Here is a 27,284-nt window from a genome sequence, read left to right as displayed (position 1 = left end):
CTACTGTGCCCCTAAGATTGATACATGTAGATTACTACTACATATTTGTCACACTTAAATTGTTTCAGATATTCAAACACAATCTAAAAAGACAGAGACAACATGAGTAAATACAAAATCCAGTTTTTAAATGGTCATTTCAAAAGGTCTCAACAAGCAGCACATAATGCAGAAAGAGAAGAGAAAGAGAGTTATAAAAATGTATCACTCTGGAAATGCTTACAAAGCCATTTCTAAAGCTCTGGGACTCGTGAGAGCCATTATTTCCAAATGGAGAAAAAAAAAATTTGGAGCACTTCAAAATTCCCCCAAGAACACAATGATGACTCATCTAGGAAGTCACAAAAGAACCCAGATGAACATCTAAGGAACTTCAAGGCCTCGCTCGCCTCAGAAGAGGTCAGCCTTCTTAAATCCACCGTCAGAAAGAGCCTGGGCAAAAATGGTTTCTATAAAGTTTCTATAGAGTTGTAAAGTGAAAACCACTGACAACCAAGAGGAACATAAAAGTGGATTTTTTTGGTCTTTTACATCTGACACAAAGCTAACACAGCATTCCACAAGAACATCAAGCTAACAGTCAAACATGGTGGTGGTAGTGTGACAGCGTTGGGGTGCTTTGCTACTTTAGGGCCTGGGCAACTCGCCATAATTGACAGAACCATATATCCTGCAGGAAAGTGTCTGGTCTGTGACCTGAATCTCAATCACAACTGGGTTATTCAACAACACAGTGATCAAAAGAACAAGAGCAAGCCCACCTCTGAATACCTCAAGAGAGACAAAATTAAGGTTCTGAAGTGGCCTAGTCAAAGTCCTGAGATGCTCTGGCAGGACCTTAAACAGGCAGTTTATCCCTGAAAGCCCTCCTGTGTGGCTGATTCAAAAAGAAGCATGGGGCAGAATTCATCCACAGTGATAATAAGAAGCATAACACTGCAGTTGTTGCTCCTAAAGCACAAGTTATTAAGTTTAGGGGGACAATTACTTTTTCAAATAAGTGTTGCAAAATGCTTTTCCTTCAATAAATGAAATAATTATTTGAAAACTGTGTTTTATGTTTCCTCATGTTCTCCTTGTCTGACATTACATTTTGTATGGAGTCTGAAACCATTTACTTTGACAAATATGCAAAAATAGCAGAAATTAGAACAAATGCGTTATACGATGTACAAAGACAAAACTATAGTCTTGTCTAGGGTCACGATGCTGGTTTTTATGATTACAAAAACAATTGTCACCTCACAGGCTGTATTTTCATGTACAGGCTTGGAAGATAATGGTGCATATTGAAAATGTAACAATGTTTACACATTACAAACCTTTTATTAAAAAAGAAAAAAAAATCCTTTATATAGACCAATCTTGCTGCAAGACACTGAAATAAATGTATTCTCATGAAAAGCTGAATATCAATCAATACAATTAATATTCTACCTAGTTTTGTTCTTAATGGTCCCCTTTGCGGCTCCATCAGTCCTTATTCCTTCTGTCATTTGTCAGGAAGGGTTTGGGGGCTCGTCTTCCTAATCCATCTTCTTAAATTGCAAAGGCCTGAGGAATTAGGTGGTGTGTGGCACTGCCAAATTTTGAATTACGTGATTAGACCTTTCAGATGCAAGTCAGGATGAGTGAAGAATCACCAAAGCTGACACCCTGGAGAAAATCTGGCACGGCATTACTGAAACAGCAACATCTGCAAGACATCCTGCTTTAATCCAGAAAATTGAAACCGCTTCTGTTAAACTCAACAACACTGTGAATTATGCTCTTACAAGCCTGTGCAAGATGTTTCCTTCAAAAGTATGCAAAACTTTTCAATTCACCTTATTTCCCTTGCTCCAAAGTTCTGCATCCCTAGGTGGGTCAGCTATTGTCGAAATCTGAGAGGTTCACCACAAAGACCCACACAATGCCCACTGTCTATGGGTTTTTAATAAATGCTGCTCCCTGGTGGACCCAAAAGTTTATTGCTAGTGTTTTGGCTGTTGCTGTCGGAACTAGGGGTGAGTATTGTTCAAATGTTTTCGATCCCTGTAAAGCTGCTTTGTGACATCCTCGATTGTAACAAGCACTATACAGATTAAATTAAACTGATTTAAACTAATACTGATACTAATACTGATACCTTGACCAAAAGTTGGTGTGGCTTAAAGCAGTGATGATTATGGTGCTGGAAGCGGACCACTGACCGTACGTTAATCAAGAAGTGCTGACATTAATACCATGCATACGGAATGTAATTTGGACAGCCAATCAACAGTCTAGATTTTGGTACAAGCATATTTACTGGCTTACAGATGCTGAGAAGACTGGCTACTTTGGTACTGAAATTTGGTATTGAATGACAAAAAACTTTTGATACTCAGTAGTATTGAATTCAGTCAGTACCATAAAAGTACCGAATTTTGATAACCTGTTCTAGTCAGGACTTCTAATGTCAGTCCCCCTCCAACACAAATTTTCCCCTTGTTAGGACATAGGCCCTCATCAGTACTCAAACTTTTAAGGTGTTTAGGCCACATCTGGGCCTAAAGATTTTCAGAATTTGCCTTAGTATAGTTTGAGAAAGACCACTCACTTTGATAAACATCAAGCAAAATATAGTTGCAAAATACAGCCAAAGCATTCAAAAAGTCTGTTTTACGCTGATAAGAACTTTGAAGACGTTTTCTCTTACGTAACTAAAAAGTAACTGTGAAAATCAAACATGACTGAACCATTTTAAGAAGGCAAAGTGCACCAAAACTGTTGACGGGTCTAGTACATCATATGATCTTTAAAAGGATGGGTGTTTGCACTCAATCCAACAGCTCATCTCAACTTACTCCATGCTTACATCATTTTTATTTGCATCTCAGTTCTGCAATACATGTCTGTAAAGATAACACTGTGTACTGCCTAAAAACCCTGGGAGCAAATAACTGTTAATACACAAAGGCTTCAGTGATCCTGACAGACTTTTCTGACAGACTTATCTCCCTAACAGACTTATCTTACTGGCTCTTTGAGGCTGCAGCTCTAGTCTAGGTCACGATGTGAACTAACATTTTTTTCTTCTCCCCCAGGTAACCAGCACACAAACTTTACACATCAATCTCCCAATGGAAATGGTTTCACATGAAACTGTCTGTAGCTCAGTAGGGGAACAAATGGTATGATTATATATCAGGTTAAATACTGCACTAAAGTAGCAAAGATGATTGCATACAATCTACAGTAACCTAACAGAATGATTTAATACCTTTTGATTGTTTATTCTGTGCGCCAACTGTCCTTTCTCTTTCTCTCTATTGGCACTTTGTACATTGTTTTTCACTGCTTAGCACTGTGGGTCTGAAAGGATGTGTAGCGGTCAAGAAAGTGTTACTGAGAAAAAGGAATCTGCAAAGCAAGGAAAGAAGCTGCTGGTGTTCTCACAACTATGGACTGGCTACCCCACAGCCGAGACATCACTGCATGTGTTTGTGAGAAGCAGAAAATGCAACCAACTTATGAGATGGGGAAGAAGGGTTTCTTTGAAAAATTGAAACCAGGCAGATCAAATATTGAAAAAAATTGTATGATGTTCAGATGTTCTAATATTCTGTTAAATACATTTTCTGCTTTTTCCCCTGATATTGAAAAATGAATTACAAAATTCTAGATTAAGCATCAAAATAACTAGTAAATTACTACTCTAACCAATACTGACAGTCCAACATTATATATCTTTATACATCTTGATGGTTGTTCTGTTTTTCTATGGCTTCTGTATCTTAAATGTCATTTTTCCATGCACCTCTACCAAGAAAAATTCCAATATATCATTGCTGTCCAAAGAAAAACAAGTATTTCCAGAATGTTAACTTTACAGGAAAAGGCAGGAACCTTCTTACCTGTTAATGTAAGTTAACATAAAGAGAATTTATTTCTGGTAATTCTAAAGTATTTTAATTTTTTTATCTTAAATTTCTAAATTTTCACACAATGAGAAGTGTAGCTGCTGAGCTCAAATGACAGAAAACTAAAAATCACAAAAAGTGGAGATACTTGGATTTTTTGGACGATTGTTGACGATATGCTTGTACATCTCATAATCACACAATGCATTAATAAATACAATGCTTCTTTTAAAATTTGATTATGATAACAATGGTCGAGTGTAATTTCTACCATCATGTATCTCGAAACGCAATACTGTCTTCAAAAACATTAAAAACTGGTCACGGCAAAAGATAAAACTCTTGCATGAAATTCTTCATTCCAAGTATTAGTTATGCTTGTGTTTCCATTAGAAGTCTCAGCATGCCTTCCTCATGTCAATGACCCTTACAGCAAAGAGAGAAACAGCTTGTGACCCTGCTTTGCCAAGAACCACATGCTTAGTTTTACGCGAAGACACTTTCCCAGAAAACATCTTCAACTAATCATTAGTTAGGAGGAGGCGTTTAAAAAACGGGCATTGGCGCAGTGTACTAATAGAGAAGCATTAAAACATCATCTAGTGCAGCGGAGGACAGCTCAGCTGTCACACAGAGAGAGGGATTATAGGGAAGCCGTTCCGTTGCTGACAGATTAATTAAGGCAAAGAAGGGCGTGTTGGAGTACACTGGGTTTGAGCTGTTGTAAAAACACAACATTAATGCTGCATAAAGGGAGACCACATTACATGCCAGTTCCACTGAGTGTGTTTGTGCATGTGTTCATCAAACAAAAGTAATAGAAAAGAAATAAATGGCTGAACACTTGGGGCTCTGGTTAAGCCTGTGGAAGTGAATTAGAAAGCACAAGGTTTTTAACTGGTGGGACAGCCGTGAGTAGGCCGTAGGAGTGCTATTCTTCTCCTTTAAAAAGGTAATAATTAAATATACACACTATACTTTTACTGAGTAGGGCTCTCAAACAAGCCTAGATCCTTTATGGCATGGATTCCACAAGATGTTGGAAACATTCCTTTGTTATTTTGGTCCATGTTGACATAATTGCATCATGCAGCTTCTGCAAAATTTTCAGGTATGCTTTCATGCTGCATGAAACCAGTTTGAGACGACTTTTGCTTTGTGACATGGTACATTATCATGCCAGAAGTAGCCATTAGATGCGTAAATTGTGGTCATGAATGGATGCACAAGATAAGGAACAATACTCAAATAGGCTGTGGCATTCAAGTGAGGACTGATTGGTATTAACTGGCCCAAAGTGTGCCAAAAAAAAAATAAAAAATCCCCACACCATTACATCACCTCCACCAGCCTGAACTGCTGACTCAAGGCAGGTTGGGTCCATGGATTCATGGCATTGGTGGTGCCAAACTCTGACCCTAAAAAACATACTGTCTCAGCAGAAATCAAGGTTCATCAGACTAGGATACGTTTTTCTAGTCTTTAACTGTCCAGTTTTGGTGAGCCTTTGCTCACTGCAGTCTCAGCTTTCTGTTCTTGGCTGAAAGAAGTAAAGCCTGATATGGTTAATTTGCTGTTGCTGCCCATCTGCCTTAAGGCCCGACATGTTGGGCACTCTGAGATGCACAGCATAGTTGTACAGAGTGTTTATCTGAGTTATCTGTAGCCTTTCTGTCAAACCAGTCTGGCCATTCTCTGTTGACCTCTCTTACCAACAAGGCATTTTCATCTGCAGTAATGTTGCTCACAGGATTTTTTTTCTTCTTCTTTATTGCACCATTCCAGAGTAAACTCCGAAGACTGATGTCTATGAAAATCCCAGGAGAAACAGCGGGATTAGAAATACCAACCCGTCTGACACAATCAGTCAAGGAATGGTCAAAACTGATTTCATGCACTGCACTGCTGCCACATAACTGGCTGATTAGATAACTGCATGAATGAGTAGGAGTACAGGTAAATAAGGCTTAGAACTTTTGACTATTTTAATTCAAAAGGCTTCAGAAGCTTAACCATAGACTGAGTTTGAGACCGGGATAAAAAGCATGTAAACTTCAGCATGATTAAGCTCAACAGAGTTCAAATAATCTATTAATTTTAATTATTAATTTAATGCCACAGCATGGCCTGTAATTATTATCCTTTTGTATTATTTATTATTTAGCTTATTTTGTATTTTTATATTATTGGATATACAGGACTGCAAAAGTCACCCTTATTTATTTCATTCCCAGTCAGTATGGCCTTTAAGTGCAAAGTATTCATATTTCAGCCACAACAACTAAATATAATATTATTCAGTACTTAGTGTATACATCCTTTGCCTTTATTACAGCTTCCTTTCTTTTCAGGAGACTTCAGCCCTATCCCATTTCACCCCTTGCCCCTACCACTCAGCCCTACCCCTCCATTTTGCGTGTTCATGCCTAGGGGTAGGGTGTCCTGATTTTTGTTGAGATAGAGGGGTTGGGTGAAGTGTTAGGGCTACATGGCCCTGCAGAGGTTTTTCTGAGGCACACTCCAAATGGAGTGTTATGAGAAAAAAAGAAAAACCAGCAAGATGGCTGCACAAGTGACCAAAGAAACCCACAAATCTAAGTATTTTCTCTGTTAAAAAATTATAACCATTGTTTTATCTTTGTTTTATGTCATTACAATGTATTATGGTGCTTTTCTGTATAACAAGCATGACAAATCACTAGTGGTATGCTGATGGCTTGGTAGCTAGCTAAATTTCCAGTTCCACCTTAAATGGTGGACCCTGGCAGGATCGCCTATAGAGCACAGCTAGTAACCTGTTAATACAGTAATGTTCTTTTTTATTTGAGGGGTTGTCCCATTTAGCATGGGAAGATTTTGACCACTAGTAACTCACTTCCAAGGAGCAAGGTGACAGTCAAAAACAAGGGGTAGGGGTAAAAATAAGAAACGAGATTTGGCCTTGCTTTCAGTTTTTCAAAGAAATCTGCAGTGACTTTTTACTTTGCTTCTTGTAAACACCTTCAAAGTTCAGTCATAGAAGCTGGTTGTATTTTCTGCTTTTCACAACCCAACAAATCCCAAATACATTGGATAATGTTGAGGACTGAGGTTCTGGGGTGGCCAGTCCACTAAGAACACCAGCAACTTCTTTGTTTACTAAGTATGTCTTCTCAGCAGTGTGCTTTGGGTCGTTATCTTGCTGTAGAATGTATTTCTCCTCAATCAAGTGAAACTGAAAAAGGAACAATTTGCACATACTGGCCATGCTGACTGGAAATTGAATAAATGATTGGTTGATCACTGACTTTACCCAGTACTATATAAAATTACCTTTTTATTATATTACAATAGTAATTCTGTCTGTTCAGCAGTGTGTTGGTTTTAGAGGAACAAGAAATCATATCATTTGTTTTATATTTTTAGTACATGACGGCATAGCCTATTACTGCATTATTCATTTTAAGGAATAAATTAAAGGACTTCAAAAATTAAATTGCTTTTGGGTAATGACAAAGGATAAATGTGGGTCCTGAGGCAAGACCAGCAGAGAACTACTGTATTAGATTACTAGGCAACTAGGAGCAAGGGCTCTCATCTCTTATGTTTCAGGCATTCTGTCCCAGGTCTTTGAAGTTAGATTTTTGTCTGCATAAGTAGTGGTGGGTAATATTTTAATATTTACCATTATTGTGATAAATTACCTCTCATTTCATTGCATATGGATATGGATATTGTCAGCACTTAAAGAAAATTTAGCATTAGCACAGGTTTTATTGTCAAACCCATAATGGTTTGTATGGACCTTGTCTTATATTTTAACCCCTGTTCAGAGTTAGACCTTATTACAAACTATTCTGCAAAGTACAAATTCTCACTGATCAGTGATGATCTCCAACATAAGGTCTACCCCATTCGGCATGATGTTTCACTAGCATTTGTTGAATTTTCATTTTTGTAAGCTCAGAATTATTATTATGTCAGCAACACTATATGATCAAAGCTCTTCCAAAAGCCACTGGGAATCTCAACCTTCTCAGCTCTGCTTTAAGTAGTAGGCCTACATCTTCACAAAGAGGGTCAACAGACCTCCATTGACAAGATTTATGCCATCCATCTTTGCCCATCTGTATAGGTGCTGTAATGCTCTCAATGTTTGAATGAAACATTACATATATAATGTAAAGTATTCACTCACCCATCAAAATCATTGAAGTCAGGTGTTCCAATCACTTCCATGGCCACAGGTGTATAAAACCAAGCACCTAGGCGTGCAGACTGCTTCTACAAACATTTGTGAAAGAATGGGTCGCTCTCAGGAGCTCAGTGAATTCCAGCGTGGTGCCGTGATAGGATGCCACCTGTGCAACAAGTCCAGTCGTGAAATTTCCTCGCTACTAAATATTCCACAGTCAACTGTCAGTGGTATTATAACAAAGTGGAAGCGAATGGGAATGACAGCAACTCAGCCAAGAAGTAGTAGGCCACGTAAAATGACGGGATCAGCGGATGGTGAGGCGCATAGTGCGCAGAGGTTGCCAACTTTCTGCAGATTCAATCGCTACAGACCTCCAAACTTCGTGTGGCCTTCAGATTAGCTCAAGAACAGCGTAGAGAGCTTCACGGAATGGGTTTCCATGGCCGAGCAGCTGCATCCAAGCCTTACATCACCAAGTGCAATGCAAAGCGTCGAATGCAGTGGTGTAAAGCGCCGCCACTGGACTCTAGAGCAGTGGAGACGTGTTCTCTGGAGTGACGAATCACACTTCTCCGTCTGGCTATCCGATGGACGAGTCTAGGTTCGGCGGTTGCCAGGAGAACGGTACTGTCTGACTGCACTGTGCCAAGTTTAAAGTTTGGTGGAGGGGGGATTATGGTGTGGGGTTGTTTTTCAGGAGTTGGGCTCGGCCGCTTAGTTCCAGTGAAAGGAACTCCAGTGAAAGGAGATTTTTGACAATTTCATGCTCCCAACTTTGTGGGAACAGTTTGGGGACGGCCCCTTCCTGTTCCAACATGACTGCGCACCAGTGCACAAAGCAAGGTCCATAAACACATGGATGAGCGAGTTTGGTGTGAAAGAACTTGACTGGCCTGCACAGAGTCCTAACCTCAACCTGACAGAACACCTTTGGGATGAATTAGAGCGGAGACTGCGAGCCAGGCCTTCTCGTCCAACATCAGTGTCTGACCTCACAAATGCGCTTCTGGAAGAATGGTCAAAAATTCCCATAAACCCTCCTAAACCTTGTAGAAAGCCTTCCCATAAGAGTTGAAGCTGTTATAGCTGCAAAGCGTGGGTCGACATCATATTTAACCCTATGGATTAAGAATGGGATGTCACACAAGTTCATATACGTGTGAATATATATAGTAGACCTTTATTGAAAACAAAAATACACACATTTGTTCATGTTTGTAGTTTTATTTTAAACATCAACAGAAAAGGCTGTTCAGAGAATTCTGACTGCTTTTAGACTGATGGGACGTTTGGCAGGTCACAAATTCTTTACAATGGGTGCCATTTGCAGCCAAAAAGCTTTTGATGCATCGTAAGAGCAGTGCTTCACATCAGTGTCACTTTGTGTCCTTGTTCAGACCTACATTGCATAAAAATGTGCTTGCAGTTTTACAGTTGTATGCAGTCGCTGAACACCCTGGTCAGATTACTTGTCTTGTTGGTTTTCCAAGTGAAAAAATCTTAAGCACACTTTAAATCACACTTACTGATCATTTGCTGAAAATTAATACGTTAGGAAAAAAAAAACATAGAACAACCAGCTATTAATATTCCATTATTTTTATTTTGCACAATAGCAAATTCCTAAAATGGTGTTTTGTTTTGTTTTTTTTTTTCTATTTTTGCATTAAGGACAGGTTAGTTAGATTTCTGTTTATGAAGCAAAAAAATTATGCATAATAATATAATGTAATATAATGTTTCTGTTACTGTCATCATGATGTCCAAATAGTTTATCGAACACTGCTTTTCATGTCCATATCCAGCCCTACTGTGGCACTGTGCATCAAAGATCATTCTAATATCTGTAAACTTAATTGGATAATGCAAATTTAACAAATTCTGCATAAGTTTTTTTTTTTTTCTTAATAAACGTAGGTGTGCGGGGGTGTGTTTGTGTGTGTGTGTGTTTGAGAACTGCACTGCTCTGATTGCTCTGTGAGGAGCTGTGTTGACTGCTGCAGGCTCCTATTTGCTCTGCCTTTGTTATTCCTTCACGCACAGCCCCCAGGCCGGACGCCCGGGCCTTGTTTTTGTTTATTTTGGTGAGAATTGAAAAGGCTCTGTGGATCACCGCGTTCAAATTAAAAGCGTGGCCTTGTCCTCTATAGCACATAACAAGACACACACTTCAGGTCAACTCAGAAATGCAAACAAGAAACAAACCACTCTCTGCCAGCACTTGAGAAGAGGCTTCTTAGTCTGCGCCTGTAAAACGCTCACAGTGATTTTGAGGACTGCGCCAAATGCAAAGATTTGCAGAAGTAATGAATGTGTACCTAAACAACAAAGAGCTGTATACAAGAGGACAGTCTTTTAATGATCTTACTCTTACATGCTGCGCATGACACCAACCAGAACACTTCTTTAACCCCTCCAACAAGGGACAATATATGATGCAAGCTTTCACTTTTCCAGACGAAAGTCAAAGTTTTTGCCAGTGATAAAAGATAAAAAGAGATAAAAGTTCTGCAGAATGTAAACTGAATAGACAGGTAAATTAGCTGTGTAGCTTGCAATGTAATTATATATGCAATCATGTGTAGCATGTATATCAATAACACATGCAATTGAACAGCGGAGCACAATAAAAATAACTTCTTAGTTAGAGTTAAGAGTTTTTCATGACTAAAAAGGAGAATTAATATTTATAGTGAAACTCTGTTCAACTTGAGACTTTGAGGTGATTCATTTGAGTCTGGAGCTGCTCTGTGAACTCATGCAAGAATCATAAAACTAACTACTAAGTTCAGATATGTATATATTTGGGCAGCAAATTTAAAAATGTAATGATTCGGCCCACATTTTTATTATGTGGCTTAGAGACACCACAAACCTACTACAAGTCAAATAAGTACTGAGAAAAATACTTTTTCTTTCGCTTGATAATTTAACTCCACTGAAAGGTCAGACTTCTTTACTATATTTTCACTGTAAGATTAAGCTGATAAACAGCATTTGTTCTTAGCCTTTTTGCTCATCCTAACAAAAGATGGTCATAAATGTGGAGGGCATTTGCACAGTGAGAAACCCCATCTACCTCTCCTTTCTGAGGAAATTTCTGGTCATGAAGCAGACATTAAAGGGCCACTTGGATCATTTTCATGTACTTCAACCATGTATTATTCCTCTCATAAAGAAGAAGATCCTCTACTTCTTAGGCAATAACCCACGATTCAGTATTGGTGTGTTTATAGCCTGAGAGTGAATGCTCCTGGCAGAGTATCCAGATGAAGCCCTGGTTAATGATCTAGAAAAGCTGCTGACTGCCTGCACACACAGTAAGGATGGCACAAACTCACACACACCTGTTCCCTCTCTGAAAATCCATCCCTGAATTTTTCAACCTCCTCCGTATCTACAGCATACGGTCAATTACGACTGAAAATGTTTTCCGCACATTTCCCTGTATTTAGTAAAAGGACAGAAAACCAATTGACTCAAAACATTTATAATAGAAGTCATTGTGCAGATGCTGAAGGGTTGTTTCTAACATTCTATTATAAGTGCGAGTAATTTTTCTTCAGTTCTTAAGGAAATTTAAATAAAAAATATGACTGGCACTGACACAAGAAGCTGGACACCTTCAAGGGTCTTTATGATCTTCAGTGGCTGACCGTCAGCCGTAGTTCGTACAATCTGTCAACACTAGCTCTGGTTGGTTCTTGCTAAAGCTGTTTTGGCCGATTGAGCACACTGTATCAGCATTAGCAGTCAGTCGTGAGACATGTCTACACACATAGAGAATAGCCTAATGTTTTCAACATCAATGCAAGTACCCAAGCTTTAACACTTTTAACCATTTTTGCTATCTTTGCCCAAAGTTTTAAACAAGCTGTATTTGAATATTGCACTGCTGACAAGAAAAAATGTTATAATGTGCAGCACAGCCAAAAATCTATCACAGCATAATTAAAATTTCTGATGATTTCAGTATATATCACATTATAGTGTATTCATATATTTATCATATACTTTTCTCAAATAAAATGTAGTAAAATTATTTTTGTATATTATTAATGCCACATTTTTCTGAGATGTCCCTTCACTTTTAATAAGAACGTTGTTTAGAACCTGAAGTAAATTTAAAATATTTGTATTAGCCAATAGTGAAAACTTGAAATAAACAGCGTTCTAACCCTAAATAGATAAAGCACACAGCAGCTTCTCTGAGCCTGGCAAAAAAAGTGCTGAATGTTGTTTTGTGTCCCAAAGTCTCTTACTTTCATCCACAAGTGTGAGGTGCTGCTGGAATTTGGTAAATATTACAAGCCATTCACATTATTAGTATTAGCCAAGAAGCTACAGAGTCCCTTGGTTCATTGCAAGTATAAGGCCTGAGGCTATGGCATCGCCTGAAGCTACTACCCTAGCAAGGTGCAGCATAAGTGGTGTGTACTGAAAACTGGCTTATCTCCATGCTAGGCTAATGACTAACAGCTAACACCAAGAGATCAGCTTCACGTTCCACTCTCTTTACCCTTTTAACTCATTACATTCTGATGTCTCCTTCCACAACAAACTGAGGGAGGTGAGGGACTTATGTGTTCTGCACTTTATGTATGTTGCGTTATCTGCACTTATTTGTGGCATACTGGTACAACGGTAATAACAAACCACCAACCACACATTTTATTTCACCATTCAATACATTCACTTCTTGGTAGTCATTTAGCTCACCCAGCTCCAAGTTAACAATGGTTTCCTTTCACCACATTTGAAGTTTGTTTAGCATTTAAAAAACTTATTCTTTACTTCCTCTGTTGCAGTTTTACAGTTTTACTGTCAGCCTATGCTATAACAGTTAGGCTGCATTCAGCTGGTGGTGTGTTTCCCACCGGAAACAGCATCACATTCTATGGCAAGATGTGGATTCTTCAGGCTCCGCAGGCTATGCTCATTCCACATTTTCCCCCCACCATGGATTACAGATTTTCCTGCCGCGGATCCTCGCAGTGCAAAAATGTTCTACTGTAGAGGAAAAGCGCTGCTAGTCATGTGTCACTTTTCACAAGGTAACCAGAGAGTGGACGCAGGCTGTACAGTAGAATAGTTTGCCTGCATTTGTGATTTTAAAATGTTCAGCTTAGAAGTAGGTGATATGTGCTCAAACTCATATCATGGTATTTTCCACTATTCAGATGATAACAATATAATATCATGATATAAAAAAGTAAAACAATATATAATAATAACAATAATAATAACAAAACACTGCAAAAAATAATTATTATTACTAGTGCTATTATTCTTGCTACTATTGCCAGTACTATTATTATTATTTTTATCATTATTATTACAGCAGCAATAGCAGTAACTAGTGTTCTTCACTGTGTAAATATATTCTTCACTGTGTAAATACTATCTCGCATTCTAGTAGCTTCTTGAGTATAGAGGCAGGTTTTAGTGGTTCTCTCCTGCAGCCTCTCCTCACGTTTGTTTTTACCTCTTCACTCATCCTCAATTCCATTTTGCACCTTGTATTTAGAGTCTAAAATAATATTTGACTGTTTGCTATATCTAACAAGGATGACTTTTCCAGACTTGTTTATCACATTAAGTCTACGCAGCACCTGCTGGGTTCTACAAGCTGATTCATTCTTCTTCGTCATGCCTAACAGTTTCTTGGTCCACCGCTTGAAACAACTGCCCAACTACAAATTGGAAAGCTGTCCAGGGTAAACAAATGTACAGATTTGACTGGTTATTCGTTTGGTAAAAGTATATATGTAGAACTTTCGTGGCACACGTCCAACAATACACTAGCTTTATGCGCGTGCCTGCGTGAACCTACAGTGATGAATGTAGGAGCAGCAGCAAGTGGCACTCAGCAGTGCAGTTATGTCTAAAACACCACTTTGTTGAGTTTATAAGAGTTATTTAAGCTGTTCATACACAGGTTTAGTTTGTCTCAGAGGCGATGCTGTTTTGGTTTACTGTGTTTGGGCTATTACTCTATCCCAGTACGGCAAAATTCATATCATGAGAGAATGTCATACCGGTGTACCACCCACCCCTAAATATGTACCATCCTGGACATTATCAAAGAGGCTTGCTAAAAACAACTGAAAATGGACATGGGGTAGCTCAATGGTGAGTAGTTTACTTTAATGTAGAAATACGATGTTGTGTCTCTTTGCTGGCTGTGGTATTCGGGCACTTCGTAACGTTGCTAATGTTCACATGGGCTGATTAATAATAATAATATAATAATAATAATAATAATAATAAATGACATTTGTATAACACTTTTCAAAGACCCAAAGATGCTTACAGATTACAATGTGGATGAACATGTAACACCTAACATCACACAAACCATATAGATGACAAAACAAACAACAGAAATACATAAATAACAGCACAGAGAAAGAAATGACATGAGCTATAATAGATTCAGCACAGAGGATTAGGAAGAATTAAACCTAGTGGACATCTTCTCCTTCAAAAAGCTCCCACAGTCTCCCCATCAGAGGAAAGTTACCAAGCTGAGAAGGTGAACGCTAACACATGTACCCAGTCATTACACAGGACAGCCAAGTACGCATCGTTTCACAGGACAGCCAAGTACGCTTGGAGGAGAGCACTAATTGCTCAATTCTGGGTACATGATCTAACAGCTGGCCTTGTTTGGCTAGCATAAGGACAGAGAAGGGGAAACTAAGCCACTCATACCATTCACTGAGAGCACAGCCAACTTCTCTGCTCTTTCTCACATTTAAGACTTTCAAAAAAAAAAAAGGTAATTTAATATTCTCTTGCCTCTGATGAAATTCAGCAAACCAAATTCATCAACATCACGGCTATTACAATTTAATACTGTATTAAAAATTGTTTAAAAAAAAGTGAACATTGTATGGGAATTAAAAATTGTATCAGTAATATGCCCCTCTACCTTTTCCAAGGGTCTTATATTTGCCATTTTTCATGCAAACTATAGACCATGAGCAAAACCAGGCATCTAGGTGCATTCTATCTATACAGAATTTATAGCCCACAGCTGCAGCTTTATAACATCACTATTTGCACAAGGATATGCATCTTTGCAATATTTTGTTGCGAAATAAAATTTGCATTTTCTGAGCCATGCTGATGTATGTAATTACAGCTCTGTAGAATCAACACATTTTAACATATAAAATCTAAAAAATCAGACAATACCGAACTTGAAAATATACTCAAGTTCTCTCTCCTTTGCTGAGGTGATCTGAAAGGCAGGCCTCTCGCACTGAAAGGAAATAAAGAAGGAGCATGGCTCTGGGCTGAGTCTGCCCCAGCACACTGTATCATCAACAGGCAGAGTCAGAAAGCCTCTCAGTCTCATAATCCTGAGACGGGGCCACAGGAGGGCCGTAGAGGGGAGAGAAGACTGAACCATGAGCTCTCTGAGTGCTCTGCTAATCTCACACACCCAGCACAGGCTTCACCAGGACAGCAGACACTTTCACATTCAGGTAAGGTGGGGCTTTTCATATGATCACTTTGTATTATATAAATGTGACACTAATAATAAAAATAATAATAATGTACAATATGTATTTTATTTATTATATGTAAGTACTTACACATAATAAAATATTCTAAGCCTAACCCTATAGGTAATCCTAACTTAACAGTGACAACAAAGCAAAGGTTTTAACCTTTCACTTAAAAAATAAATATTGAGATTTACAGGATACGTTTGCTGCTTCTGACATTGCACACGCTAGGGTTTGCACAAACTAGTGAACAAATCCACTGACAAAACTATAGGCAGACTGTTTCAACCCTTAAAATGGCCTAGACCAGGGTATGTGGCCCTTTTTTACGGCCATGTTGCAGCTTCACAGCAGAATTAGATTTTCAGGTATTTCAGTAAAATAAAGCTCTGTTGATCGTTCTAACACAGGTTTAGCACTAAACGGTGGAGTTGCATGCTGGAGTTAATGTTGCCTATATCTGCTAATTAACCCTTTTAACCCTGAAGACTGGCACACAGACTGCTGGTCACAAAGCAATGCAGACAACCATCTTGCCTAGCTAGTAGCTAACAAAACAGCAAAGAGAAAGTTTTCAGACAAACATCTATCAATCAGTCAGTTTCTCGTTCAAATTTTCCCGTTCCACCTTAAATGGTGCAGCATTTACATTCTGACGCCTCAGGCACCTTTAAGGTGGAACGGGGAAATTCGAACAAGAAGCTGGCGAATGAGAAGCTGACTTCAGCTTCGTAAAAAAGAACTATTCCACTTTTTTTTGAAAGGTTTCCTGCCAGAGATGTGAGAAAACCAGCTTTAGCTGAGCTAAAGCTTAAAGCAGAGTAAAGTAAGCCTGCGTTTTTGTTTATGTTATATCTTTTAGCCTTTACTAGTACTTTAGCACAAACTGACATATTTACAGTTAAGATGTTAAAATGGACATAAAATGTTGTGGCTCTCAAGGTGGTTTTCTCTTGAGAGGACAAAATGGCTCTTCTTAACATTTGGGTTGCTGATCCCTGGCTTAGACACACCTACTTTTCATTAACATCAAGTTTGTTGATCTGTGTTACCCAGTCAATTTGTCCAGATAGAAATGACCTTAGTCTGTAATGGCTTTACTGTCTGATTGAGCAAGCAGATGTCCATGCAAGTGACCAATTATAAAGCACTGTTTATACATGATGTGTAGGGCCTACAGCAAAGACCTGCAGGAAACAAAGAGTCATTTTTAAAGGCACCATGGACTTCACAAACGTTTTCAATCCAGCAACTATCTTACTCTGAAAAGCTCAGTGTTCTCATTTGATTTAGATCACCTGCCACTGCGACAAATCAATGCTAACCAAAACTCTTTTTTTTCCACTGCACTGATAGTGTGGGTAGCCATTAGAGTGAAGATTCTGCAGCATATCTGAAACTGAAAATAGCTGAAAAACAACAAAAACTGCTTTGCATACCCACCTAAAAATGTGGCATTTAATACTACATACACTTGTAGCAAGCTACTACCAAAATACTATATTAATTGATATTCCAAACACATCAGTATTATTGTTACAAATTATGACTAGGCCACTAGTTTTTGAATCACTAACTGACTACAAAAAATTAATAGTGCAACTCCAACACACACACACACACAAAATAAAGCTGCATTTACAAAACCAAGTGAGGTCATTTTTATTTCACCTTTCATTCAATTCTAAAGAGACAGACAGCCAGCTGTGTGTGGGGTACTGTGGGAGCTGCAGAGGCGAAGCATGCAGGGAGAGTGATAAAAAGTTAGTTTTTTCAAACTTTTTATAAATGAGAAGCGAATTTCGCCAGGTGGCAGCCAATCAGATTATTAAAAAGTGCTGTGTGTGTTATGTCAAGCATCATTTCATCACTACATGCTGGGAACAGTATTGATGGAAGATGGAGGAAAAAGTACTGTGAGACTTTCACATCAGTTCACATTTTTAAGAAGAATATTAGACCTTTTTCACTTGTGTTTCATCAGAGCATAGAACCAACCTAGAACTCTGCATGGACAGCTAACGTTGCTCATCCTGTAGTGACATGCCTACAAAGCGGACAACAGCCCTGCGAGGTAAGCAATCTGGTTTGCTTGACACTGACACAGTGCCAAATACACACTGACACATACACACACACATGGACAAAGATATAGATATACACACAGTGCTTCTGGAGGGCAGTTAGTAGAGAAAGACGTGGAAGGAGAGAAAACACAAAAGAGAAAGAGAGACAGAGAGAGAGAGAGAGAGAGAGAGAGAGAGAGAGAGAGAGAGATAAGGCTACAAGGAGTGCTGATTGCAAAATTATGAGTTAAGTGCACACTGTGGAGACAAAAACAACCCTCCGCGTCCTCTCTTCTTCTCTCCCTCCCACACTTCTTCATTTTTCCTCCTCCTTCATTCTGTTCCTCTATCCACCATCTCCTTTTCAGTTTCTCCCCCATTCCTTTTTTTTAACCTCTTCTCCTCTCCTGCTGTGGAGATCTCTGCGCCCTGTTGCCGTGGTGCATATGTGTGTGTGTGTGTGTGTGTGTGTGTGTGTGAGAAAGCCTTTATGGAGCAGCTGCTCTCAGGGATGTTTACTCCCTCGGGAGTTGAAATATTGATCATTTCCGAGCCTGCCGGCCCAGCACATATATAATTGAAGGGAGTCTTCCAGCACGCATCAAGAAGGAAGAGGAGTTAAAGAAGTCACAAAATGCCCCCGCCAGCCTCGCAGCACATGAATCAAACCACATGAGAGAGACGTATGGATTTTGTCAACCAGGTTACAGCGTGCTGTCCAAGTTCATATTGACAGGCGGTAACAGACGGCACATGAAAGTGGCCTGCAGGGGCTGGAGGGAGTCACACACTCAGGACACTTCAAAATCTAATATCTTAATAATTCACTCATGACATTATGGGTTTTTTACAACGTTACATTATGCATAGTTATTACACTGTGTGCAGTTATTACATATATGAGTTGTTACATACTCTAATAAGCGCTGGGACCACTTAATGATAATTAGAATTTATCATTTTCTTCTTTCCGTTTTATATGCATGAGCGTTTTGCGTGAAGATCCATTATCCAAAACTCCAAATCAGGTTTCACTTCATTTGTACACACAGCAGTGAGCTTCTGGTGTGAGTGAACGTCACATGGGCTCTCCGCCACACTGAGAAAACGCCAACAGAAACTGTATTTTTCATGCTTCATTATCGTTTAATGTTTAGTTGTCATGAGGTCTTTTCACACAGAGTAGATTTTTGCGGATTTAATGCACTGAAACCTTCACATCATATCCAGTGCGATTTGTATTTCACACTGACAACCAGAGGAGATGACGCAGAGGAAGATGAAAAAGGTTTTTTCGGATTGCATGAATGAATGAACGGCAATTCAAACTCAACTCAACTCAAAGGAGCAGATACTGGGTAAGAACCCATTCCACTAAATAAAACTCTGATTCTGTTTGAAAAAGGCCTTACAGCTTTGTCCCTCCCTCAGGTGCAGATCGAAAATGTGCTAGATACACTGAATTTGTAATTGCAAAATATCCATGGTTTTAAATAATGAAAAAAATAAATAATTATTGATCATTTTGATCTATTTTATTGATTTTTCAAAAATGTTTATCTTCCCAGCTCTACCACAGATAGCCCTGAATGAAAGGTCATAGCCATGGGACATATTTACCACACTCAATGCATGATTGTTGTCTATCAGCAGTTTTCATTACATTACCGTGAGGTCAATTTCAAGAATACAACTTTTACTGAGTGAGCTTCAGGTTCAGGCAATTATAAAAGGTCACTCTGGTATTGTTAAAACAAGAAATATTGCTGATTCAAACTGGATTAAAATAATACACCTCATTGTTAATCTCATAAACTACAGTACCTCCCCAACAGAACCAATCTAGCTCCGATAGAGCATAAGGCTACAATATCAACAACATCACTGTATAGTTCTGTCACTAAATGCCACTTACAATATGCCGAAAACTCTTCTGTCACCATTTAGTGCCCAGAACTAATCGTTTATCCAATTGTTAGCAATCCAGGGCTTGAAGTGCCCCAGTTCCTCACATTACAGAGCTCTAACACACCAATTTTAACTGAGAAAGGGCTTGATAATGCACTGAGTAGTTGGATCAGTTGTGTTACAGCAAGAGGAAAAAACTAGAGTTGAAGAATATACAGTTTAATCATCATTGCAGTACTTGCTCTCATAATACTGATATCGCAGAAGGTTGCAATATACAAAGGAGTCCTAAACAACCACTGACCAATCACAGATGTTTCTGTGGGAGTTTGGGTGAATCAAGACATGCAAATGATCCAAGAAACAGAAATAATTATGCTTGAAAGTAATGCAATGTCTGTAACCATGTCACGAGTTAAGTATATTCCAAGCCACAGCACAATATGTAGCAATATAATCACAACAGTCTTTGGCACATATTGTACAGATCTAAAACACAGCAAAATATGCAAGGCAGGGTTACTCTAAGACTCAGTAATTTAGCACACATACGTTTTGAAAGGGAATAAAATGCTTATGAAACAATCTAAGCTCCAAAAACTCTTCTCAATATAAAACTGGTAGAGTGCAGTTGGATCACTGCACATGCTCTATAAGAGGAGTAAAAGGCAATAGCGTTTGGCTTTACAGCTTACTGGGCCGCAGCTCAGTGCAAGCAGCCTGGGGAGGACAAATAGCCACAGAGTTGGGCAGAGCAGGCCACCGGAGACCTTCCTGCACAAAATAATGCGTCTTGTTTAAATCTCCGGGCCTCTAGGAACGGACCGTTTTCTATTGACACGACCATTATGCAGTTTGCCTAAAGACAGTCGAGAGCTGACTTAGTGTGCTTAATTTCACACAGAAAAGAGCAAAAAGGAAAAAGTTCAGCCCCCCAGGAAGCCACATCACTGCTGAAATGCAAACAGAATCTGGCTCAACCGATGGTGCCACAGTGCCCTCTGCTTGTGAGCATGGAGTACAGCGTGCATTGAGAATTATACATCTTCTGCAGGCACATGGTTAGGCCAACTAGTGATTCATGAGGTTTTAAAAAGGCTGAATCTATACACAGAAAGCCTGTGAGTCACACTCCGGAGTCATCAGCAGCAGCACCACCAACCACTGAAGGCTAGACAGGGATTAAGCCTTTAATGATCCGCAGAGGGGAGAGATGGATTGGACCTAAGTGCTCGCTGAGAGAGCTTTAGGCCTAACTGTCACAAACCAACTCACCGTCAGCATACACGAGCACCACAGTCAAGTGGCATTAAAGATTAATCCTGAAGCATTTTTGCCTGAAGGGGTGAGCATTTATTAATTAAACGATAACGCATAAGGTGAACAGTGGTATAACAATACACATTTTCTTTTAAGGTTGGATACTATTTTTGATTCTGAGGTGAAACTTTGATTTGATTTTCAATCATTTTTTAAGTGCTGAAAATGTCCTGATTGTACACAACTAATACCATACACATTATCTTGGCTCAGATACATACAAATTACAAACAGAACTTTCTCAGTGTCTGCAACACCAGGCTGGTGTGGCATGATATGGTACCAAGCTGGACTAGAACAAAACCAGGCAGGTCAGCAGCTAGGATAACAAATTTGCCAACATGCTCATACTAGCTGACCTAACCTAAATTAAACCTAATTAAACCTAACAAAGTGAAATTTCACACACATACAAAATATAGCACTGTGCAAAAGTCAGATACTACTCTTCATTAAGATAATTTCAGAAATATCAGAACATTAAATACAAATTATTCATTTTTCAGCATCAGGAAAAAAAGCTGAAAACATACATAACAGAAAATTACACAGAAGCATTTAGTGTTTGCCCTTATGTAGCTTCCATTCCTTTTAGGAGACTTGCTCTGCAGAGATACTTTTCCATACCTTCAAAGTTCAGTCTTAGAAGTTGGTAGCATTTTCTTCTCACAATCCTAGTAATGTAAAACACATTCAGCAGTGGTTTGGCTCAGATACATAAAAATCCTAAACAAAACTCTTTCATTGCATGCCACACCAGCCCTCTAAGAAAATAAGCCCCAAAAATTTTAACCCCTAAAATTTATTAGGGACTTCAGAAAAAAAGCCCAGACTTTTGAATGTAGGTGCATGCATAGCATAAGCTCCCCCCTCTCCACCTACTTTACTTTTTGCACCTAGATCCCTAATTCTGATCAATGATGGTTGCTTCTATAAAAGATGGCAAATGACAGGCCCTCAGAAGAGAATGGCTATAGAGTTCATTTCAAGATTTATTTATATAACACTTTTTACAATGAGTGAATAACACAACAACAGCCATGTAAATAAAGCATATAAATTTGACAATAAATGTATGATAATGATTATGGAATAAAGAAAAGAAATGAGCCTGTCATTGGACAGTAATATTTAGATGAACCAATGAAAACCTATGACTTTGATTAGAAAGCTGTCAGAGCCTCAAATGAGAAAGCTATCTATAAAAACTAGTGAGTACTGTCTGAAGTGTCGTACAGTGAAAATGAGAATAAAAGCCCATGAAAACCAATGACTACAGTTAGAATCCAGTCACGATGACACATTAGTGTGAATACTTGAAGAAAAGTGCACTCTTAAAAAAGATGGTGCTTCAAGGGTTCTTTAGTAAAGAAAATGGTTCTATATAGAACCATGAACATTCAAATCTTTTGCACGATCAAAGGGCTCTCTGCATCATGAAAGGCTGTATAGTATGAGGCAGGTGAACAATGTCTAAGAGTAAACAGTTCTAGTTAGAGGTCACGTATGCAGCACAGTCACCAGAAGGGTGAGAGATTAATTCTGATGCAATGTTTTGAGTGTTAATTATTTTCATTGTTCCATACTGTATTGAAATTGTTCCCCTCAAAGGTGAAGCAGAGTCAGAATGTTTGTTTCCAGCATGTTCTTTGTGAAAATTCAGAGCACTATGATCAAGACTTTGAAAACAGGAATTAATTAAATCAACGCAGCCTAACCCCATCGCAACTTTTGTGGATTTAATATCTTCAATGCGATCTGACGCATCATTCTCTTAAACCAACACTGCTGTAAAACCCTCATATCAAAGCAAGGTTTGGTAATTAAGTTTCATCCAACTCTATTGTCTCTCACAAACATTTGTTTTTACCACAGTCCTCCTCCATTACAGGCAGGCCAGAAGGCAGAGCAATGCTTTAATACTATCTCCTCTCTCCCCCTAATCACTCTTTCTGTTTGAGAGTCTTTCTGTGAGGCGTATATTAAAACGCATCCATCATGGCTGACAGCTCTTCTGCAATCTCACACAGTCATTCCCCTGCTGCTGCCGCTCACTTCTGATTCCACACGAGCATCCGCTTGGGGAGAGCGCTCTGAGCCCACAGACACAAAGCCAAAATGATGCACAGTATGGCTTTGGAGTTCGGAATAAACATCAGGGTTTCCCCCTCAGACTACAGGTTAGGCATAGTACCTCAGCTGAATTCTCAAGGTCCCTGCCAAAGATCAGAAGTTAAATTATTTATTAAAAGAGAAATGCCAGTGATATCCTCTCCACAGTCTCTGTGTTTGTTTAGACTCCCTACATAACATTGAGTTTTCAGTTTAAAGTGATATGATACTGAGCTGGACTATGGCAAAATTAGGCAGGACAGCAACGCTAACGCTAGCTTGATTACACAGCAAAACTATACCCGGTCTATCCTAACAGATTGGCATTTCACACACATCACAAAATACAGTACTGTGCAAAATCAACAAAATAAATGATCATTAAGTTATCAATTTTTTCAGCATCAAAAAAAAGAAGACAATATATATAACAGAAAATTACAAAGAATCTTAACAACCAAACATTTTTTTTTTCAACATATAGCATGACCAGCCTTTGCCTTTGTTATAGCTTCCATTCTTTTTAGGAGAATGCCTTTCAGTTTTTCAAAGAAATCTGCAGAGATACTTTCCAAGCCTTTAAAGTTCAGTCTTAGAAGCTGGTTGCATTTTCTGCTTCTCATGATCCAAATAACCTCAAACACATTCAATAATGAGGTTTGAACCAGAGGGTGGTCATTTTTTTGGAGACACTCGTTTTTTTCACTTATTTTCCATGGACTTTTCCCTTTCCTTATGCAAATATCTTCAATATCTTATTAAATCCATGTTCAAATTTAGTTATAGTAACAAAAACTCAAAGATCACAATTTCTCATCACATTGACTGATACTGTTGCCAACATTTGGTAAAGCTAGTCAAACTACAGAACACAGCAACTGCTGTGAAAGATCACAGTCGTAGGCAGAGCATGGACAGCTCAACTCTAAAGAAAACTAAAGCTATTTCTCTTTATGTGCACCTCATGGACTTAGATGGTCATACACTTTTGCAGATGAAAAGGGCATCATTGTGCTTGATACTGTGACTATGTTATTTAATTGTAATGAACAATGGGCACCACATTTCAAACTGCAGCCACAGCACACAGAACAAAAACAATGACTGGTCAGGCTACATGTCAGCCTAGACCTGTGATTGGACAAAGCACTCAGGACAGTTAACAGGAATGCTTTGCATCAGTCAGAACTCTCAGAGCAAAGACATTTGCATACACTCCATGAAGCCAGAATGTAATCAACAATTCTCCACTGATTGTACAGAAGTGGACCACAGGGTGCCATCTCCAGGCCTAGACAGAACAAAACACTCATCACTGGCTCACTCTGACCATCAGTGATGCTACTTCAGATTTGAATTACAAATTAAATTAGATTTTTTTTTTTCAAAACTATGTTCTAATATTAAAGGGGCATTCCAGACTAAAACTAGCATTTCACATGTTATGTCTCATGTTACGTTGTATTCTGCAGTCCAGCATTACATCCTTCGGCCTTATTGCTTTGACAGAGCTCACAAATGGGTATAATTTTTGAGTTTTTGTCCATCAATGTACTGTCACTACAACACCTAGCATACATTATACAATAGACAACTATTGGGAATCTCCTTTATAGGCTAATAAATACATACATGATATCCAGCCTTCCAGCTGTAACTACTGCTATCTGGCTTCCATCTAGCTTGACAACAGGAACAGAAAAAATCTAACATTTCGCTCTCATGTATCCACCCCAAAGTTCAAAAGTTCCTCCCACCTGCAAGATACGTCATCATAAGGTTTCCTCAGTTGATAAACTGAAAAATCTCACTCTCAAGACTATTGCGTAACCACTATAAGGGGTGAGTAGGCATGTAACAAGAGTTTAATATGTTCATTTTCCTAAAATTTAACTGTCTTTGTATTTTCTGGGTTAATTAATGAAGCAGACAAGAAACACCTATCCTACCTCATTGAAAGGCACTGTGGTGGGCTGGGCGCTGGATTTGGCCCGGTGGGGCTCGCTCTTCCACGTCCTCCCAAAGAAGTGCTGGTGCTCCAAGTCAAACAGGGTCATGTGAAGCTGATGCTCACCTGCTTTCCCCTCTTCTGACTGTTACAATGCAAGAAAGTATAAATAAAGACAGTATCTTGGACAGCTTACCACAGGGCAAATTCTAGTGGAACCAACAAAGCACAACTGATTTTATACTTGGAAACTGGCACAGCCCAGCCGAATCCAGTTGAAACCATAAAGCACTTGCATTTCATCGCTGTAGATTCAAGCTGTATTACTCAAGTAGGGTCAACTGAGATTCACGTAAACTTTCCAATTTCCAGGCAAAATCTAAACAGCAGTAGAAGACTTCTAACTTGTACCACAACTTTAAATGGTATATATATATATATATATATATATATATATATGTATATGTATATGTATATATATAATATATATATATATATAACAAATTTTTCAAAATTAAATCATTAAGGTGTGAACACAGTCATTCAGTTCTTGATGTGAAATGGTTTGGCGTGAAATGCTTCTTTCTAGAGAAACTTACTAAGTCTGCTAAGTCTGAATTGTTCACAGTAGTGGTGATAGGAATCAGATGTTTGTAGTGTTTAATGCCTCTAAAGGCTACAGCACATGAAGCTATTACATGAAATGGTTATAAATATATTGTCTAATTCTTGAAAAAAGTGTGTTATAATTGTTTTCAATTAAACTTTTGGCCTAAACTCACTTTTTAAAAATATTTATGACAGAATGGAACATATGGGGTGTTGTAACACAATATAGCTTCCTCTTTTTCCCCCGTTTTATGACTAGTTTACCATGATCAACATTACGTATAAAAACTCAGACGAGTGAGGTGGTTATTTTGTAGAGGAAATAAAATGACTAATATCTGTGCTGTTAACACCGCAGCTCCTCGTTACTATCACCACCACTGTAAAGAAAACTGAGTCAGTAAAAACCTCGACAATAAAGCACTATTTCACAATAAAGCCTCTCTGAATGGCTTTGTTTACATCTCAGTGACAGAACTGTGCAGAATTCTTGGGAAGCCGGTGACATGCCCCTTTAAAGTAGACTAAATGAGACTAAAGTAACGTTATGCTATTATCCTATTCTCCAGCTTCTTATTCGAATTTTCCAGAATTTTCCAGACCTTTTCCACGGGTCAATGAGAAAGAAGCTAGTTAGTGAACAAGAAGCTGACTTTAGCTTTGTTTAAAGTAGAGCCTATTTCACCTGAACCGGACTGAGTTATGAGGACTATCAAACTTAGCTAGCTGTCTGTTTACAAAGTGATGAATGTCCTTCATTGAGGTCTAATCACCTGCTTTGTGTGAAATCCATCCACCTGTTTGAGTAACAACCGAAAAGCCTGAGTCGGGCCCGATGACAGGCGTGAGTGCTGACTGTGAGGAGGAATCACCCGCTTTTCCCCAAAAATGCGTTTCCACTCAGACATCTGCACCGCAGCCGTCATTTTCCAGCTCCAATCACTGACAGCACTGATAGCCTGTGATCAAAATCACGGATATGCTCTTGCTAAACAACTGAAATATGTGTGAGGTAGTAATTATGAGCGTCTACAACGAGCCTAAGTAAATTACTTTTGCTTGTCAGCATTATTAACTAGTACTACCAGGTTAACTTACTCAGCTAACTTTCTTGTCAGACTCTTCGAGCAGCCGGTGTCACCGTTAGCTCATGAACATGCAGTCAGTTCGTTAACGTTACTCTCAGCGCCTACTGGTTTAAATTCAGAAAGCAGTAACGTATTGAAGTCCTGCTCGCTGCCTGCTGTATTTTCCTATCTCCGCTTCTCACACCGCTCTTTTGTTTCTCAGCGTTGCTAAGCTAGTTAGTTAAGCTTCCCCGTTACCTACAGCCGTTAACTAACCGGCTAGTCTGCTAACAGAAGCATGCTGACCAGCAGTGCGCCCGGTTAACGGTTTCTTTATGGCTCTATATGTGGTGGTATTCAAAAGGTGGCTATTTACATTTGAACAGGCCCTCTTATCTGTATTAATATAATGGCACAAATCATAAAACTGCGTTAGACAATCCGCTAGACAGCCCTCCATCTAACTAAGACCCTGGCCATGTTGTTTACTACGGGAGCTTGGAAGCTGTTACCAAGGTGACAATAGCGGCGGGCGCGCTGTATCGCCCTCTTCAGGGGAGGAGGTGAAATTAAACATTAGCGTTAACATGAGCACTGTTTCTTGGAGGAGTTTGCCGCTGGGATGTTTGTGTACACCTCTGCGCAAAAGTCTTAGGAAGTCATAAAAAATTATTTA

The 27,284-nt window shown here is 38.9% G+C and overlaps 1 protein-coding gene across 1 annotated transcript in view; it reads right to left on the bottom strand.

The window, feature by feature from the left end:
* nphp4 (nephronophthisis 4) overlaps positions 1–27,268 on the bottom strand; it is a 262,276-nt gene extending 235,008 nt beyond the window's left edge. The window contains exons 1-2 of the mRNA XM_036578771.1: positions 26,315–27,268; positions 24,934–25,077 (exon numbers count right to left, since the gene is read on the bottom strand). Of these exons, the coding sequence (XP_036434664.1) occupies positions 24,934–25,077; positions 26,315–26,467 (297 nt within the window). The 5' untranslated portion in view covers positions 26,468–27,268. The remainder of the gene's footprint in view (positions 1–24,933; positions 25,078–26,314) is intronic.
* Between the last annotated feature and the right edge of the window lie 16 nt (positions 27,269–27,284).

Source organism: Colossoma macropomum, unplaced genomic scaffold, assembly GCF_904425465.1.
Source record: "Colossoma macropomum unplaced genomic scaffold, Colossoma_macropomum, whole genome shotgun sequence".
Taxonomy (NCBI): domain Eukaryota; kingdom Metazoa; phylum Chordata; class Actinopteri; order Characiformes; family Serrasalmidae; genus Colossoma; species Colossoma macropomum.
The sequence above is the reverse complement of the archived record's forward strand: the minus strand, read 5'-3'. Positions and strand labels throughout refer to the sequence as shown.